This window comes from Malus domestica, chromosome 07, assembly GCF_042453785.1.
Source record: "Malus domestica chromosome 07, GDT2T_hap1".
Classification (NCBI taxonomy): Eukaryota; Viridiplantae; Streptophyta; class Magnoliopsida; order Rosales; family Rosaceae; genus Malus; species Malus domestica.
In genome coordinates, this window is record NC_091667.1 from 31,599,017 (window position 1) to 31,616,400 (window position 17,384).

The following is a 17,384-nucleotide window of genomic DNA, read 5'->3' on the forward strand; positions in this document are numbered from 1 at the left end:
TACCCGGCGGGGTTTGTATCAGCGGCGGGATTGGGATCAGAATCGACAGACGGAGCGAAAGAGGAGGAGTCGGGTTCCGAAGCCATGGCCAGGGACCGCCATCTGGAGCTGCTTGTTGATATGGGGCTTCTTGGGTAGCTGAATTTGGAGCAGCCGGCGCTATGCAGTTTGTACGGACTGCACCGATTTACGGGGAAAGACACGTCCAAAAGTCTGCCGGTGCAGAGCATCTCTCTCTCTCTCTCTCTCTCTCTCTCTCTCTCTCTCAAACCAGAAGGTAGAGCTTTCTGTTTCTCAACAGGTTTCCTTCACTGGTAAATTCCAGAGAAGCAGAGAAGAAGGCTCTCTGAGAAATGGCGATGGTGCAAGTGGAGACAAAACAAACGTAAATCTTGAAGTACCGAACATGTGCAGAAGAACACTTGTCAACTACCGAACTCTAGGATTAGGGGAGAGTGAGTGACCGGCCAAAAAAAAAAATGGAGGGGAAGTGGCTTATTCTTCTCTCATTTTTTATTCCTTGTTTTTCAGGGAAAAAAAAATAGATTTTTAGTGGAACTAGTATCGAAAATTTATTATACGATGATAAATGTCGAAAATAAAAAGTTAAGTGCGGTGATCGTCTTTGAAATTTTGGAGATTCTATGTGGTCAAATACATCGTTCTTTCCAAAATTGCCACTATTGAGAGGATTACTTGCCTCACACAAACATTTTACATTTACTTAGAACTAGAAAGACAAGAATTGCAGGTGATGAATTGCTCTAATCATGGGGTTTATTTTTTAACTCATTACGTTTTGAGTTTAAACATTTTTCCCTCTCTTTGATATACATATATATATATATATTAATGTAAAATATCGTTCATAATAAAAAATAAAAAAAATTAAAATGATACACTTATCCAATGTGAAATAATTTTAATGAGTGACCCAATTTACTATTTTCATTTCTTACAAGTTTAAAATTACACAAATACTTTGCATACATTTTTTTAAAAAGAAATTTTCTATTATTATGAAGAGAGTTCAAAACTATTACATTATGGAAGGAGTTTTGAACTCGAAACACATGGGTAGAAACCTAACGCCTATCTATTAGGATATTAGACCACCAAAGCTGGTCCTAAGATTTTTGGTGCCTGCATCAAATGTGTCTTTTCCAGTACAACATAAATAAAAAAATATATATTTAAGGGTAAATTACATAGTAGCCCTTCAGGTTTGAACTCTATTGCAATCTTATACAACATCTTTAAAACATTTCACTTTCATACCTCAAGTACTATTTTATTTCAATTTCATACAACCGTTAAATTTTCCATCCATGGATCTATTAAATGTTGACGTGACTGCCACATATATGACATGTGGCTGCCAAATGTCTGCCACGTGGCAAATAAAATAATTTTTTAATTTTTTTTTTATAAAAACATATCTGCCACCTTTTTTTTCTCTTTCTTCTGGGTTCGATCCCTTTCTTCTTCTTCTGCATCTTCTTCTCCTCCTCCTCCTCCTCCTCCTCCTCGTTCTTCTTCTTCCTCCTTCTGGGTTCGGACCCTTTTTTTTTTTTTTTTTTCTTCTTCTTCTTCTTCTTTCTCCTCCCTCCTCTTTCTTCTTCTCTTCTTCTTCTTCCTCCTTCTGGGTTCGGTCCCTTCTTTTTTTTTTCTTCCAATTTCAGGTTTTTTTAAAAAAAATTAAAAAATTATTTTATTTGACACATGGCAGACATTTGACAACCACATGTCATATATGTAGCAGCCACGTCAGCATTTAACAGATCCATGGATGGAAAATCTAACGGTTGTATGAAATTGAAATAAAATAGTACTTGAGGTATGAAAGTGAAATGTTTTAAAGACGTTGTATAAGATTGCAATAGAGCTCAAACCTGAGGAGCTACTATGTAATTTACCCTATATTTAAAGAGGGCTGGAACCAGTCGAAGCTTTTTTTTTGGGAGGGGGGGGCTAGGCCCTCACACCCATATTAGATTACTTGAATAAAAAATATACAACGGGCGGAATCATAGTACCGAAACCCCAACAATAAAAAATAAAATCACATACAACCACTCCAAGAAATCAACATGACTATTACATATTAAATCCAAAAGGTCAACGCCTATTCTCAGCATATAATGCACTGCACAGAAGATAACAACATCTGAAAAGATGAACATATGCATCAACATATAAGTTAACCATTCTAAGTGCAAATTTAGAAGTGATATGCTCCAAGTATGATATTGGACAGAAGAGCGGCAGCTTCATCCAGTTCTGCCATATCCGGCTGGATGAGAGCAGCTAAAGACATGATTGTTCCCTAATAACATGAATAAATTGAGTAAACACCAGAAGTAGCAGCAAGGGAAGGAGATGTGAAGTAGATGAAGAGGTGTAAGACGAAGACCTGTGAATGTCCAGCAACAAAGACTTCTGAGCTTGTTGTCGAATATCTGCAGCGCATCATTTCTGGTAGATTAAATAGAGCCAATTCCTGCCAACTCCAATTCCAAAAATCCTACAGTACAGCATAAATCTTATTCTCTTCTGATAAAGATGCGAGTCCCTGACTCCAACGTGTTTGACACACATTCCCTACCCATACATCGAAACCTTCATCTGCAAGGACGAATCCCAGTTATTCTTCTGGAGAATTTAAGAACCATGCATCACCTGGTCAAGATCAAGAAAAGCCAAAAACCAATTACAATTGAGTTTGAAGCACATTAGAGCCTAATTTAAAATGTATCCGATGGATGTTCATCAATTTACACAATAGTTCGTTTCAAGAAAGGAAATTTCAACAGAACCTAAAAACCGTCGAAGTATTAGAATTATTAGGATTCTTCCGTGTTTGTTGCTTAGTTAATTACTTATTTTGTTAATAATGCCCTGGTTTGTAGGGTAATCTGTTTGTTTGAATTGGTCTTAGACCCACTTACACGTTCTTAGGGTTTGTTGTGAACGTGAAGCTTATTTTTCTCTTTTCCGTTGTAACAGGCTTGTATAAAGCCTTTGCTTTTGCAATTCAATACATATGCTTTTCAGCCTAAACTAGCAAACTAGCGCTGAGATCCAACATCTGGTATCAGAGCCTCTTAACTGAGGCCTGATTGAGTGAGATTAGTAAAAGAGAGAAAAGTCAGAGAATCATGGCGACAGAGAACAGCAGCTTTGTTCAGCCAGCAATTCCACGGTTTGATGGTCATTATGATCATTGGGCCATGCTCATGGAGAACTTCCTCAGATCAAAGGAGTACTGGGGCTTGATAGAGAATGGGATTTCTGCAGCAGCAGAAGGGGTAGAGCCAACAGAGGCACAACGAAAGGTTAACGAAGACCAGAAACTGAAGGATTTGAAGGTCAAGAACTATCTATTTCAAGCTATAGATAGGACTATTATTGAGACCATACTCAATAAGGAGACTGCGAAGGCTATCTGGGATTCAATGAGACTGAAGTATCAAGGCTCTACCAAGGTGAAGCGCGCTCAGCTACAGGCCTTGAGGAGAGAGTTTGAGCTTCTTGGCATGAAGGAGGGTGAAAAAGTCGATGAGTATTTTGCCAGGACATTGACCATCGCCAATAAGATGAAGGCGCATGGAGAAAGGATGGAGCAGACTGTGATCATTGAGAAAATTTTGAGGTCAATGACTCAAATTCAATTATGTCGTCTGCTCGAAAGAAGAGTCCAATGACCTATCCATCATGACTATAGATGAACTTCAAAGTAGCCTGTTAGTCCACGAACAGAGGATGCAAGGACAGAAGGAAGAGGAACATGCTTTGAATATCACCAATTCAGGGCAAAGTAGAGGAAGAGATGAGCACAGAGTTGAAGGGAGAGGAAGAGCTCGTGGAGGCTTCAGAGGAAGAGGCCAAGGCAGGGGTAGACAACCTTTCAACAAAGCCTTGGTCCAGTGCTACAATTGCCAGAAACTAGGGCATTATCAATATGAATGCCCTAGTGGGGATAAAGGTGCGAATTACGCAGAATTAGATGAGGAAGAAGAGATGCTTCTAATGGCGTACGTGGAGGTAAATCAATCAAAGAGGGAGAGTGTATGGTTCCTTGACTCAGGCTGCAGCAACCACATGTGTGGTAACAAGGACTGGTTCTTTGATCTCGACCAAACATTCAGACAATCGGTGAAGCTCGGAGATAACTCAAGGATGATGGTTATGGGAAAAGGAAATGTGAAGCTTCATGTCAATGGATTAACTCAGGTGATCACAGAGGTTTATTTTATACCCGAATTAAGAAATAATCTCTTAAGCATTGGCCAGCTTCAAGAAAAGAAGTTAGCTATTCTCATCCAGGATGACATGTGTAAGATTTACCATCCAAGAAGAGGCTTAATTATACAAACACAGATGTCAACCAACAGGATGTTTGTTGTGCTTGCTTCTGTGATCTCTCCAAACTCAACCTGTCTCCAAGCCACATCCGAAGACAACACACAATTGTGGCATTGCCGGTATGGACATCTAAATTTCAAGGGGTTGAGGACTTTGCTTCATAAGAACATGGTCAGAGGGTTGCCGATGCTCAAGGTTTCATCAAAAGTGTGTGGTGATTGTATGGTTGGAAAGCAACACCGCAAAGCAATACCGAAGAAAAGCATGTGGAGGGCATCTAAGAAGCTTCAACTGGTCCATGCAGATATTTGTGGACCTATCTCACCGAAATCAAACAGTGGCAAAAGGTACGTAATCACCTTTATTGATGATTACAGTAGAAAAACCTGGGCATATTTTTTATCTGAAAAATCTGAAGCATTAGCTATGTTTAAGAAGTATAAGTTGTTTGTGGAAAGGGAGATTGGTGAGGTGATTTGCTGCTTAAGAACCGATAGAGGTGGGGAGTTCACCTCACTCGAATTCAACAATTTCTGTAGCATGAATGGGTTTAAAAGGCAGCTTACCGCAGCTTATACCCCGCAGCAAAACGGAGTTGCCGAGAGGAAGAATCCTAATAATTCTAATACTTCAACAAAAACATCAGATCAGGGGGCACCAAATAGTGAGCTATACATTCAAAACTTGAAATAATCAACTTAGTGGGACCAATATGTTGAAAAAATTGGAAGGAGCTATGAAAGTAAGGCTTTTCACTAATCAAGCATCCAGAGAATCAATATTTTACTCACGTATCAGTTACGGGGAACACTCCCCACCAAAGCAATCCCATTAGTCCTTCACATCTCAAATCCAGTAAGTACCCATCTTTCGTCTGAATCTGGAAATTAAGCAGCAGTGAATTTAACAATCTGGGTATCTCAAAGGTACTCACTTTAATCACAAATTTAACAATTAAACAGATAAATGGGCATTTTTTTTTTTAGTGAAATATTAGTATAGTACTCACTGTGTGCTCAGAGCAAGAGTACCCAGAAAGCTCAATGAGCTGCGCACAGAGGACTGCAGCGGTGAACGACAGCGACAGATTCTGTAAAATTCAGTCGAGTTTTGGATGATTTCTGCAGCAATTTCGGAGGTCAAGAGGCTGATAAGCAAAGCTGCGACCGAAGGGCAAGGCACTGGTCCGGAAGAAAGGCTCAGGTCACCTCTGTCCCGATTCGCGAAGGAAGAAGTGCTCCCAAAACAATTTCGGCCCTGGACAGGTGCCCTGCTTGCACTGGACCAGGGCTGGCCCTGGCGATAACGTCTCCCAAACAGTACATATACAGATGCTAGAAATATATAAATGTAACCTGAAACTACTAGAACCATTCAATTCTAGCGTCGACAGCTTTAGCATTAGTTGGTACAAGGGACATTCTCCCAAAGAGGGAGATGAACTCGTTGAGGCTCTTATTTATTCCTCCTCTTGATGTGCCCTTTTAGGCTGCTAATTCCAAACAATCCAATCTCATACATCTTCCCTGCAAAAGCATGTGTGCTAGACTTCAAGATTCAAAATCTTGACAAATGTGTACTTTTGGCAGATTTTATGTGAGCATGAAACTAAAACTGGCATCACTATCAATGGTGCACAAAGATTGGCGGAAAAACGTAAAGGGAAGCAATCACAAAGCAAAATGTACGAAGTAATCTGTCCACATATTGGGAAAACTTTTACAGTTTGAGTTGTAACTTCTCCGTTGTATTTGTTAACTATGCAATTTTACTGATGAATGCAGAGTTTGCTGATGATTCATACGACAAGCAACTGAAAATCCCATCATTATACACAAATTCAGAGGGCTCATCCACTGTAATTTGCATATATAGAAATGTTATGATTAAAAGAAATGCAATGTACCTTTCACCCAAATTGGAGGAGCACCGATGGCATTATCAAGTTCACAACGTGAATTGACATACCAATATCTTCACAGTTTCTGCACTAGCACAAATCAAAAGAATCCGGCGGTGGAGTAATGTGCCTCTCCTTGGAAAATGCCACCTCTTGGGATTTCAAAATATGCGGCCGTGGCTAGCCCTCTGACCACGCCAATTCCATCAAAGCTGCTGCAACGAGCACCCAAGCCAAAACAGAGCTTCGTATCCATGTGTTTATCAGCAAAGAGCACCCAAAACCGTGAAAAATATTTCTTTATTCAGATAATAAAATTTCCCAAATTTCGAAATTTTATTCCGAATCAAAAGTACATACCTAGAAATCGACGTGGGGGTGGAGTGGGACCCCGGCCAGGACGGATCTCTGTGTCTGTGAAAACCCATGCCAAATTACAGAGAGTGTTGGGAAGATGTACAAGGCTTTTGCCGTTTCTCAGATCTAAATACCGAAGCCCCGTAAGCCGTTCAATCCAGGGGGAAAGCTCTTTGATAGATGTTCCATCCAAGAAAAGACATCTTAATCCTTCCATATTTTCTTCAATGCTTGGAAACACCTCAAATTTTGTACAACCGGAAAGAGAGAGAACGAGAAGGGACTTGAGCTGACAAATGCTGCTCGGAAGACTCTCAAGTTCCTTACAATTTTCTAGCTTCAAATGTTTCAATCCCGTAAGATTATTAATTGACGAGGGCAGTTCTTTAATTTTCGACCCGGATAACTCAAAAACTTTTAACCCCTCAATCACTTCTGAAATCTCTGGAAACATCTCAAGACTCCAGCAACCATTAAGATCAAAGGTTTTGAGAGATTTCATACGAATGCTGCTTGGAAGACTCTTAAGTTCCTTGCAACCTTGTAGATTCAAATGACACAACCTCGTAAGATTATTAATTGACGGGGACAGTTCTTTAATTTTTGAGCAGGGTAAATCAAGCTTTTCTAACCCCTCAATACCTTCTGAAATCGATGGAAACATCTCTAGACTGGAGCAGCCATCAAGATTAAAGGTTTTCAGACATTTCATATGAATGCAGCTTGGAAGACTCTTAAGTTCCTTGCAATTTTTTAGGTTGAAATGACTCAACCCCGTGAGATTATTAATTGACTCGGGCAATTCTTTAATTTTTGACCCGGATAAATTAAGCTCTTCTAACTCCTCCATACCTTCTGAAATCTCTGGAAACATCTCAAGACTGGAGCAATCAGAAAGATCAAAGGTTTTGAGAGATCTCATACGAATTTTGCTAGGTAGAATCTTAAGTTCCTTGCAATCTTTTAGGTTGAAATGACTCAACCCCGAGAGATTATTAATTAACAGGGGCAGTTCTTTAATTTTTGACCCGGATAAATTAAGCTCTTCTAACTCCTCCATACCTTCTGAAATCTCTGGAAACATCTCAAGACTGGAGCAGTCAGAAAGATCAAAGGTTTTGAGAGATCTCATACGAATTTTGCTAGGTAGAATCTTAAGTTCCTTGCAATCTTTTAGGTTGAAATGACTCAACCCTGAGAGATTATTAATTGACAGGGGCAGTTCTTTAATTTTTAACCCGGATAAATTAAGCTCTTTTAACTCCTCCATACCTTCTGAAATCTCTGGAAACATCTCAAGACTGGAGCAGTAAGAAAGATTAAAGGTTTTGAGAGATCTCATAGGAATTTTGCTAGGTAGAATCTTAAGTTCCCTGCAATTTGATAGGTTCAAATGACTCAACCCCGTGAGATTATTAATTGACGGGGGCAGTTCTTTAATTCTTGATCCGGATAAATCAAGCTCTTCAAACCCCTCAATCACTTCTGAAATCTCTGGAAACATCTCAAGGTTCGAGCAACCAGAAAGATTAAAGGTCTTGAGAGATCTCATACGAATTTTGGTAGGTAGAATCATAAGTTCATTGCACCCATGCAGATCCAATAAAACAAGGTTTGAAAGAGTCGAAATAGATGGGTGAACCTCAACTAAGCTTATACAACTTCGAACAATTAGCCTCTCAAGATTTGGCACATTTGTGAAGTCAGGGGTTTCCTTAAGGGATTGACAATTACTTAAATTGATGAATTTCAACTTTTCCTGTGTCTGTTAAAACATTCAGGAAAACATGCATTACTTAATAAGACATCTCACTCAAAGCCCAAACATTTAAAAGAAACAAATACATGTAAATGATTGTACGTACCTGGGTTCCTTCCCAAAGTCGGTCAATGAGACTATATTGCATGTCAAGTTCAACAAGATTTTCGAATTGAAAGTTGGATGGCAAAGACTTGAGAGGGAAACCAAGCCAGGAGAGATATCTCAAGTTAAGCAACTTTAAGGACCCAAACAGGTGGTGTTTGCAGCACTCATCTTTAAAAACGAAGTGCCTATAAATGATCTTGAGAAGTCTTCGTTGAGTCCTTCTAACAACAGCTTCAGCATTTATGTGCCTATGATTGATCTTGAGAAGTCTTAGTTGAGTCATTCTAACAAAAGCTTCAGCATTTAAGCATGGCCAGCTTGAGTACGAGAAATCCACAATTATGCTTTCAACTGTTTTTGTAGCCTGTGCAAATCAAAGTAAAGGAAAATACAGAGAACCTTAGTTTTGATTATGAAATTAATGATTGTTTCTTAAGGAGCCGTCTGATAATCATTTCATTTTCTGTTTAATTGTTTTCAATTTTCATTATTAAAACAATGAAAACTAAAAATTGAAAACAAAAATGGTTATCAAACAGGCCTAAGAAATTGATTTTGATCAAAAGTTGAACCTTTCTACTAACAATTGCATAAGAAAAAGATTTCTCACCGTATTTTCAGTTAGCACCTCACAAACATCTTCATAACTCCACAACCTACTTCGTCTCCCAGGATCTTTGCTAGATTCTTGGCGGACAATTTCCCGACCCATTTCCTCTAATGAATCATGCATCTCCAATACCCCCAACGTTGAGACAGTTATGAGAGCTCGATCAATTAGAACTTTTATTCCTGTATGAGGATGGAAACCACAACTGTCCAGAATTTCAGTTGCCTGGTCTTCCTTCATCCCTCTAAAGAAACATGCAATATCTAGAAAGATGTCCTTCTGTGTGTCATCTAGTCCATCGAAGCTTGTTTTAAGCACATCATGAACTCCCCTTTGTGGGATTTTCCTTATTTTTTCTAACTCACCTTCCCACACGCGTATAGTTTTTTTATGCAAAAAAGCTCCCAAGACTTTGAGGGCTAAAGGCAGACCTTGAGCATATTCTACAACACGATTCGAGAGATCATAATAATCTCTGTTGGGTTGGTCATTTTTGAAGGCGTACTGCCAAAAGAGTTCCAGAGCTCCATAATAACTCAAAGTCCGGGGATTATATATCACATCAGTTATGCTTAGTAACTGCGAATCTCTACTTGTTATAATAATCCTACTTCCAACACCAAAGGAACGTTTCTTTCCAAGTAAAGCTTCAATTTGTTCTGATTCGTCCACATCATCAACAACAATAAGAACTTTTCTCCGACCAAGTCTTTTTAACATCTTCTTAAAACCATATTTTGATATGTCAGAACTCCCCACCTTGTTGTTCGATATACTCGATAGAAGTTGTGTCTGCATATGTGGTTTGCCATGCTTCATGAAACCCTCCTTGACGTTTTCAAGAAAGCAAGAAGCTTCAAATCGACATGCGATTTCATCATAAACTGCTCTAGCGATGGTTGTTTTGCCTAAACCACCCATACCCCATATTCCAACAACGCGAACATTATTCGCTTCACCTCCGGGAGGATATAATAATAAATGCATTTCATGCATGTGAGAATCCATGTCAACCAAGCCATTATCTTTGCTTGATGTTGATGAGATGTCGATCAATTTCCTATAAACATATTCTACAATTTCCTCAATAAGCTCTGCATCATTCCTGTCAAATTAAAAAAAACAATATAATAACACCACCAAATAATAATTAATGGGTTTTTTCATCTGTTAGTTAAAAAAAAAAACAGAAATTAAAACTAAAAACTAGATATTTATAAAATTACCGCAAAACGTTACAAAAATCCCAAAAATTAATAGGAAACTAAAACAAATTAGAATTTACTCATATTTTCGCGAATCCCAGCCGGATAAACTGGTGGCAGTTGTAAGAGCGGATCTCCAGCTCTGAACCTCTTCCATTTCAGCGTTAGAATCACGATCGTGCTGAGCAAAAGCTTCCTCGAATTTTCTCTTGAGTTTACGAACGTCAGACGGATCAACTTCATAGAAAATGGGGAGTACAATCTGGTTATTGGTATCCTTGCATTTCAAGATTTGCACGAGTTCTTTCAAGCACCAAGTGGAAGAAGCATAGTCTTGAGAGAAAACTACAATCGAAAGCCTTGACTCTCGAATCGCTGTCAGGAGCTCAGAAAGGTGGTCGCCTTTTCTGAGCTTCTCGGCATCAATGAAGGCGTTGATTGGTTTCTTAACCAGAGCGTTGTAGAGATGGCTGACGAAGCCCCTGCGAGTGTCTTCCCCTCTGAAATTGATGAACACATCGTATTTGCAACCAAGGCCAGAAGAAGATGAAGAAGAAGAAGCAGCCATTATTAATCGATCGCACCTGGTCAGCGACGATCGAGCAGCTAAGACTAAGAGAATTGTAAGTACAGAGATACTCAATAGATCTACAAATTGGATCACCGGAAATTAGTCTGATCGATACCAAGTCAATGAGTCAATGCAAAAGGGAAAAAGGGGAAAGTGAAATTATGCTTTATGTTTTTTCACATCTTCTTCGGGGAAATTTCGGTGTGAAAGGAATCTTATCCTTTTGATTTTTTAACCGAAGCAAATGCGAAGAAAAGGGTCAAAGTGGAAAATTGAATATACACTTGCCTATCCAACAACCTCTTAATTTAATATATTTAATTGAGAAAAGTAGTTTAGAGGAATGATGGTATCTCCTTTTCTTCTCACTCAATCTTCCGGCATGCGATTTAATCATTATTAAAGCCAAGCTTAATAATAGGTCGTATTATTTAGGTCGTATTGGATTATAAGTTTTTGTTGTGAACTTGTGATACGATAGTTGAAAAATTAAAAAAATTATAATTTAAATGTACGCGGTGAAATCTGTTAGAATTTAGATTCAAAATTGAAAATTTTATTAACTTCGTTAATTATTAGCACACGAAGCTCACAAATGAAATAAAAATAATAAAATGTAATCTTCACGTGCTAACAATTAATGGAGAGTTTCATTTTAACCTAAAATGTGTGGCTTACGTACTAATAATTAACGGAATGTTGATAAAATTTTCAATTTTAAGCATAAATCTTAATAAACTTCATCACATGAGCTTAAATCCTAATTCAACTATCTTCTCACTACCTTACCTTACCACTAAAAAAATTATTAATCAAATTAAGCTTATTACTTACTTACAAATACGTAACTAAATCACTGAAAGCTATCTCCGTTTCTTTGCTGGGTGGACAGCTGTCTCTTTGTCTTCTTTTGGCAGATAGCTACTAGACTCCTAGGCCTCGTTTGTTTGACGTCCTTAGCTAGGACTGGACTAGCTAGGACTAATAACCCTTGTTTGGTGCAAGCCGAGATTGAGTTTAGTGGGATTAAGTAGGACTCGTGCCGACTAAATCCTTCGTTAGCTGGGCTTAGCGAGAGCCCCCGAAAAGGAGGGGATTGCTAGTCCCGTTTCCTCGTCTTCCCTCTCACGCCGCGTCCTCGTGCTCGTCCTGCACGACTGCACCATCTCTGACGACGACTCGTCTTCCTCCACCCACCCCTTGCCGTCTGCAACTCCAATCCCCACCCATGGAAGAACAAGTGAATTAAAGCAGCTAATTTGCAAGAACAAGTGTAATCAGAGCAAAAAAAGTCAATAAAAATTCGAACGGAAGAGAGTAGAGAGATGAGTGGAGCCTACCTCCTCCTCGTCTCGTAACACACGGACTGGATCCATCTTTGCTCCTTCCAATCTCAGAATTTTTTGTTTTTCACTTTGACGGACGACAAATTCAAACACAAGCCAAGATCATATTCAGTCATGCATTTCCTCAGAAGGCGGCACACTGCGAGATGAACTTGATTGGTGTTTTGTTTTTGGGATTTGACCAAAATCGTAAAGGCAGATTTTCTTCATCTGAGAACTGGAGAAAAATTGGGAAAGTTTTGTTTGTTGGGAAGGGAAAGGAACGGTAGAGATAAGGGAGAAAGAATTAAAATGAACAAAAGAAAAATATCTGAATTTTAAAAATAATTTAGTCCGGTACTGCACCAAACGCTTCACTAAGTTAGTCATGCTTAGTCTAGTCCAAGCCAGTCCAGCTTAGTCCCTGAACCTAGTCCAGTCCGAGATAGTCCGGTGCAACAAACGCACCCCTAGTGGCCGGCCTATTTTCCACAGCTGGTATAGGACTCAGTTGCTATACAAGAAGTGTTATGTTGTAATTCACTATTGATGGAAATCCAACAGAATCTTCTTCGACTTGTTGTGAGGATTTGGGATATTTATGAATCGTATCCATTTATCGTATATTGTGGGATCAGTTTTTATTAAATAGTATTTGTGTTTAATTTTAAATAAAAAAATTTAAAATAAAATTTTACCGCACGATATACTATGAACGAATACAATTCATAGATCTCCAAGATCCTCACAAGGAGAATCCAAAAAGGATCCGGATTCAATGGAAATATTCGTAAATGATCCGGATTCAATGGAAATAAGCTAATTTTGAATCAAATAACATTACTTTATTTTGTAAGTAAATTAATTTTAAATCAAACAACATTAATTTATTATGTAGCTAATTAATTTTGTATGTGTCATCATATATATTAGGCGCATTTTATTATAGGTGATTTTGTGGTATTCATCTTCATTTATAAGTAAAAAGTCTTAGGTTCGATTCTCACAAAAGTGAATTTGAACCATATTATTGCTAGTCCATTATGAGGCCTAACCCACCCTCCTCCCCCTTAGTGTAGATAGATCGTTTGTTCAAAAAAATATATAATCAAAATAGAACGTGAAGCGAAACAATAGATCAACAATATTTATGTTAATTATAAATAGGTCAACTATGTATGTGATACTTAAATTCATTTAAAATAAAATAAAATTACAAAATCTGCCACTACAGTTGGCACGCACTTCAATTAACATTTTCTTTCTCATAATTTTTATATTTGGAATGAGTCATACGAATCAAATACTGCAATGTATTGTCTGTTTTCTGATTCTATTTTTTTACATTTGGATTCAGACACTGTGTTGTAGTGTCCATTTATTGGTTTCGTTTTTTCCATCAGTCACACGCCTCCTACATGTTCCTTTGTACATTTGGATTTAGACAATGCAATGCAGTGTCTGTTTCTTGGTTTTGGTTTTCCCTTTTGGATTCAAACGCTGCATTGCAATGTATGTTTCCTAGTCCTATTTTTTTCATCATCCACACGTCTTCTACACTTCACACTTTCACGCGACTCCTGATTTTTACATTCAGATTCAGACATTGTAATGCAGTGCTCATTTCCTACCTCTGATTTTTACATTTAAATCTAGGGTTAAACTCTGTTTACTACCCTCATGTTTCGTGGTTTTCAACATATAGTACATCAAGTTTTTTTCATCCCAGTCATACCTAAAGTGTTAATTTTGGGACAGTCTCGTATATCTGTTAGTCAAACTGTTAGTTCTCCCGTTAAGTGATGACATAGCGCCCATGTGGACAATGACTAGGCCCCAAGTGTCATTAAAAAATATTAAAATAATTAATTAAATAAAAGTTATAAAAAAAATCATCCCTTCTCCCCTCGCTGTCACACCCCGATCCAGACATACGTCCAAGATCGACACGTGACGTCACTAAATGCCCGTAACTCAACGTACCCTGCCTTTTGGATATGTACAAAATATAATTCCAGATCCAGATGCATAATAATTTTGTGTATACTTTATGGCTGCATCTAACCTCTTCGTTAGACTGCCTACGTACCCTCAATAGGGATCAAGTCATTCGTAGTTCAACTTTTCACTACACTCGAATATTTATCACATAAATTGCCATATTTCAACATAATGCACAATTCAGAGCATGCAACATCTCAAGGAACAATCGACGAGGTGCAATAATAATCTATAGCCATATTGGTCAGCGGTATATCATAATCATAACAATTACATCCAACAATCACACCAAATAATAACACATACAACACACTGACATGCAAGGCTAGAACGACGCAGTTCGGCTGAAGCCTACATCTCTGAAGCTGAAATCAAATCCAATGAACCAAGTCACCAAAGGGATTCTGGACCACTCAACGGAATCAAACTCAAGATACGATTCCGGACCATCACTCAACGGAATCGTGGAGTAGTAAGGATTCCAAACCATCACTCAACGGAACCGGGGAGTACCATGCATATAGAACCACCCAATGTAATACAAGCTGGATACGATTCAGGATCATCACTTAACGGAACCGGGGAGTACCATGCATATAGAACCACCCATGGAATACAAGCTGGACACGATTCTGAACCATCACTCAACGGAATCACAGAATAGAAGGGATTTCGAACCATCACTCAACGGAATCCGAGTCAGGGTACGATTCCGGACCATCACTCAACAGAATCGCAGAATCGAAGGGATTCCGGACCATCACTCAACGAAATCCGAATCAGGATACGATTTCGGACCATCACTCAATGAAATAGAGTGGAAGATCAAGGGATACAACAACGGCTTGCAGAAACAATACAAGAACCAAGTACTTAATTTAGAATGGCTGAATGAAAATAGATCAATCCAATCATACATTACAAACCCCATGACAGTAGGTTAACGGTCCACTACTAGCCCTCACATTTCATCACATCAATCCAATCATACATTACAAACCATATTTCCAAAACACAAGTAAAATCATACTTAATGAAAATAGATCGATGGCCAGAAATAAAAATAACACTTCAATAGAATTCACATTCAATAAACATAGGTCTATGGTGTGTGTGTGTGTGTGTGTGTTGTGTTTCACATTTCAATAGAATTTCATTTATAACCTATATCTTATTCACATATGATATTAATATAAGAAATCAAGGTAATAGCTATATCACATATATTCAAGTCACTCTCAAACCAATGTGGTCCCACTAGGTTTCACTTAGTTCCCCGTAGTACTAATTTTAGTATTTAGAACGTTTCGAGACATGTTGACCAAAAGCCAATTCTTGGTCGACAGTAGGATCCACAACGCTACAAAATTTGATCCAGAAGATCCGAACATCATAATCAAGATCCGTAACTTCCTAGGGTCCACATTATTCTCAAAGAACAACGTACTAAAATCTCATCGCAATCCAACGGTCAGATCTCCGCCCATTGCTAGAATTAGGTGGCGGTTAACAATTAATTTTACTAACTTAGAAATCTAATTCATGAAGATCCGTACATCAGATTCCCGATCTGTAAGTTCTTATGATCCCAAAATATTACGTACTATAACATATTAAAGTTTGGTGACGATTCAACAGTCGGATCGTCGATTTCTATTTTGACTTATTCACGTATCAAAATGAAACTAAGTCCAAACAATCAAATTACGTCATACGGATATCAAACATGAACCCAGGGCATCTAATAGTGCTTAAAAAGACATCATTGGCCCACAGGCCACGCGCCGCCGTGGGTGGCGGTCGGCCACCCCAACTAATCGAAAAATTCAACTATTTTAAAAATTCTCAAAAAATTACAAAATTGAAGATCTCAAAGAGTAGAATAAACTTTATATCTATGGCCAAGTCCAATTTGGCCTAGAAAGTCCCCAATGTTGTGAAAACCGTACGGAAACCTTAGAATGGGTGTGTTCGATTTAACCTCCAAACTTGCTCTGACGCCTCCACCACTGCTTGGGATTTGTTCATGGGTTATAGGGGAGTGCTTTGGTGGTAGTAGTTGAAGAGAAACATTTCACAATTGATGGATTTTGAGCAATGGTTCCCGCGTCACCCATGGTGCTTGTTCCCCAAATTCCAAGACTAATTCCACTCCAATTTTGGGTGGAATAGGTAGAAGGAATGATGAGAGATGACTTGAAGGGGGATGACACTGGGCTGGATCTATCAGCAGCGAATTCCCCATACAAATAGAGGCGCCTATCAAAAAGATACTCCGAAGACTTCGAGATTGAGGTATCATTAGCCGAAGAAGGCCTTGGCCAATCCACGTGGCCTGCTTGACGAACGTCAGCGACAGAGACATCAGGTGGTGGGGGACCTTCATCTCGCCGGAAATTGGCCGGGAGACCATGAATCCCGCCGATTTGTGTCTCACGGGTCAAAAGACCCGTTTTCCACCCCCCACCTTTTTTTTCTTTTTTCCTTTGTCTCGCCACTCCTGTGGCTTTCTTTCATTTTCATTTTTTTTAGCAACAACTTCAAACGTCCGTAACTATACCGTTATAATCCGGACTCGCAAACGGCTTTCGCCTATGCATTCGTGATCTCGATATCTATTCAACAATATAAATTGTGACCTCGAATGGTCTACGGATTTTAAATAATTAATTTCCCGAAAAATAATATAAAATCTCTATAATACCAATATGTAGATTATAATAATGAAATCCAAGAATGAGATTTCACACTCGTCCCCAACCCAGAAGAAGAAGAAGAAAAAAAAAAAAACCGAATCTGCAACCCAGAAGAAGATGAAGAAGACATGTTTTGAAAAGTAAACTTTAATGCAGGAAATCAATACTACAAAGGAAGTAGCTGAGCTATAAATACAGAGGAATGTTTGAACTACAAAGGGAGTATGTGAAGAGTAGGATGCAAAGCTTTTTAGAAGTCTTTTTTAATATGTTGAGTTAAGTGTCTTTTTTTTTCAACCTTTTTGCTGCCTTTTATAGAACCGCCATTTTCTTCTAGAGTAAGCCTTTCCTCCTCGATTCATTCTCTCTGGTGCAAGCAGCTGATATGATTTGTTGTCAAAGGATGAGTTCCCACTTGTATACTTGAGCTTTTGATCCCCTTGAAACGTATCATCGTTGGCGCATTCATCATAGAAGCTCCAGCTTC

The 17,384-nt window shown here is 38.6% G+C and overlaps 1 protein-coding gene and 1 pseudogene across 1 annotated transcript; both read right to left on the reverse strand.

The window, feature by feature from the left end:
- Positions 1 to 17,384, reverse strand: part of LOC103411306 (protein ORANGE, chloroplastic-like) — a 71,544-nt pseudogene that overhangs the window by 1,240 nt on the left and 52,920 nt on the right.
- Positions 2,031 to 11,011, reverse strand: LOC103417989 (disease resistance protein RPV1-like). The gene is made up of 9 exons (XM_029106025.2): positions 10,385 to 11,011; positions 9,100 to 10,204; positions 8,488 to 8,853; positions 6,626 to 8,387; positions 6,272 to 6,509; positions 5,375 to 5,891; positions 5,157 to 5,245; positions 2,414 to 2,679; positions 2,031 to 2,326 (listed from the first exon to the last, which is right to left on the reverse strand). The coding sequence occupies exons 1-5, from the start codon at positions 10,870 to 10,872 to the stop codon at positions 6,472 to 6,474; spliced, it is 3,759 nt and encodes a 1,252-aa protein (XP_028961858.1). The 5' UTR covers positions 10,873 to 11,011; the 3' UTR covers positions 2,031 to 2,326; positions 2,414 to 2,679; positions 5,157 to 5,245; positions 5,375 to 5,891; positions 6,272 to 6,471.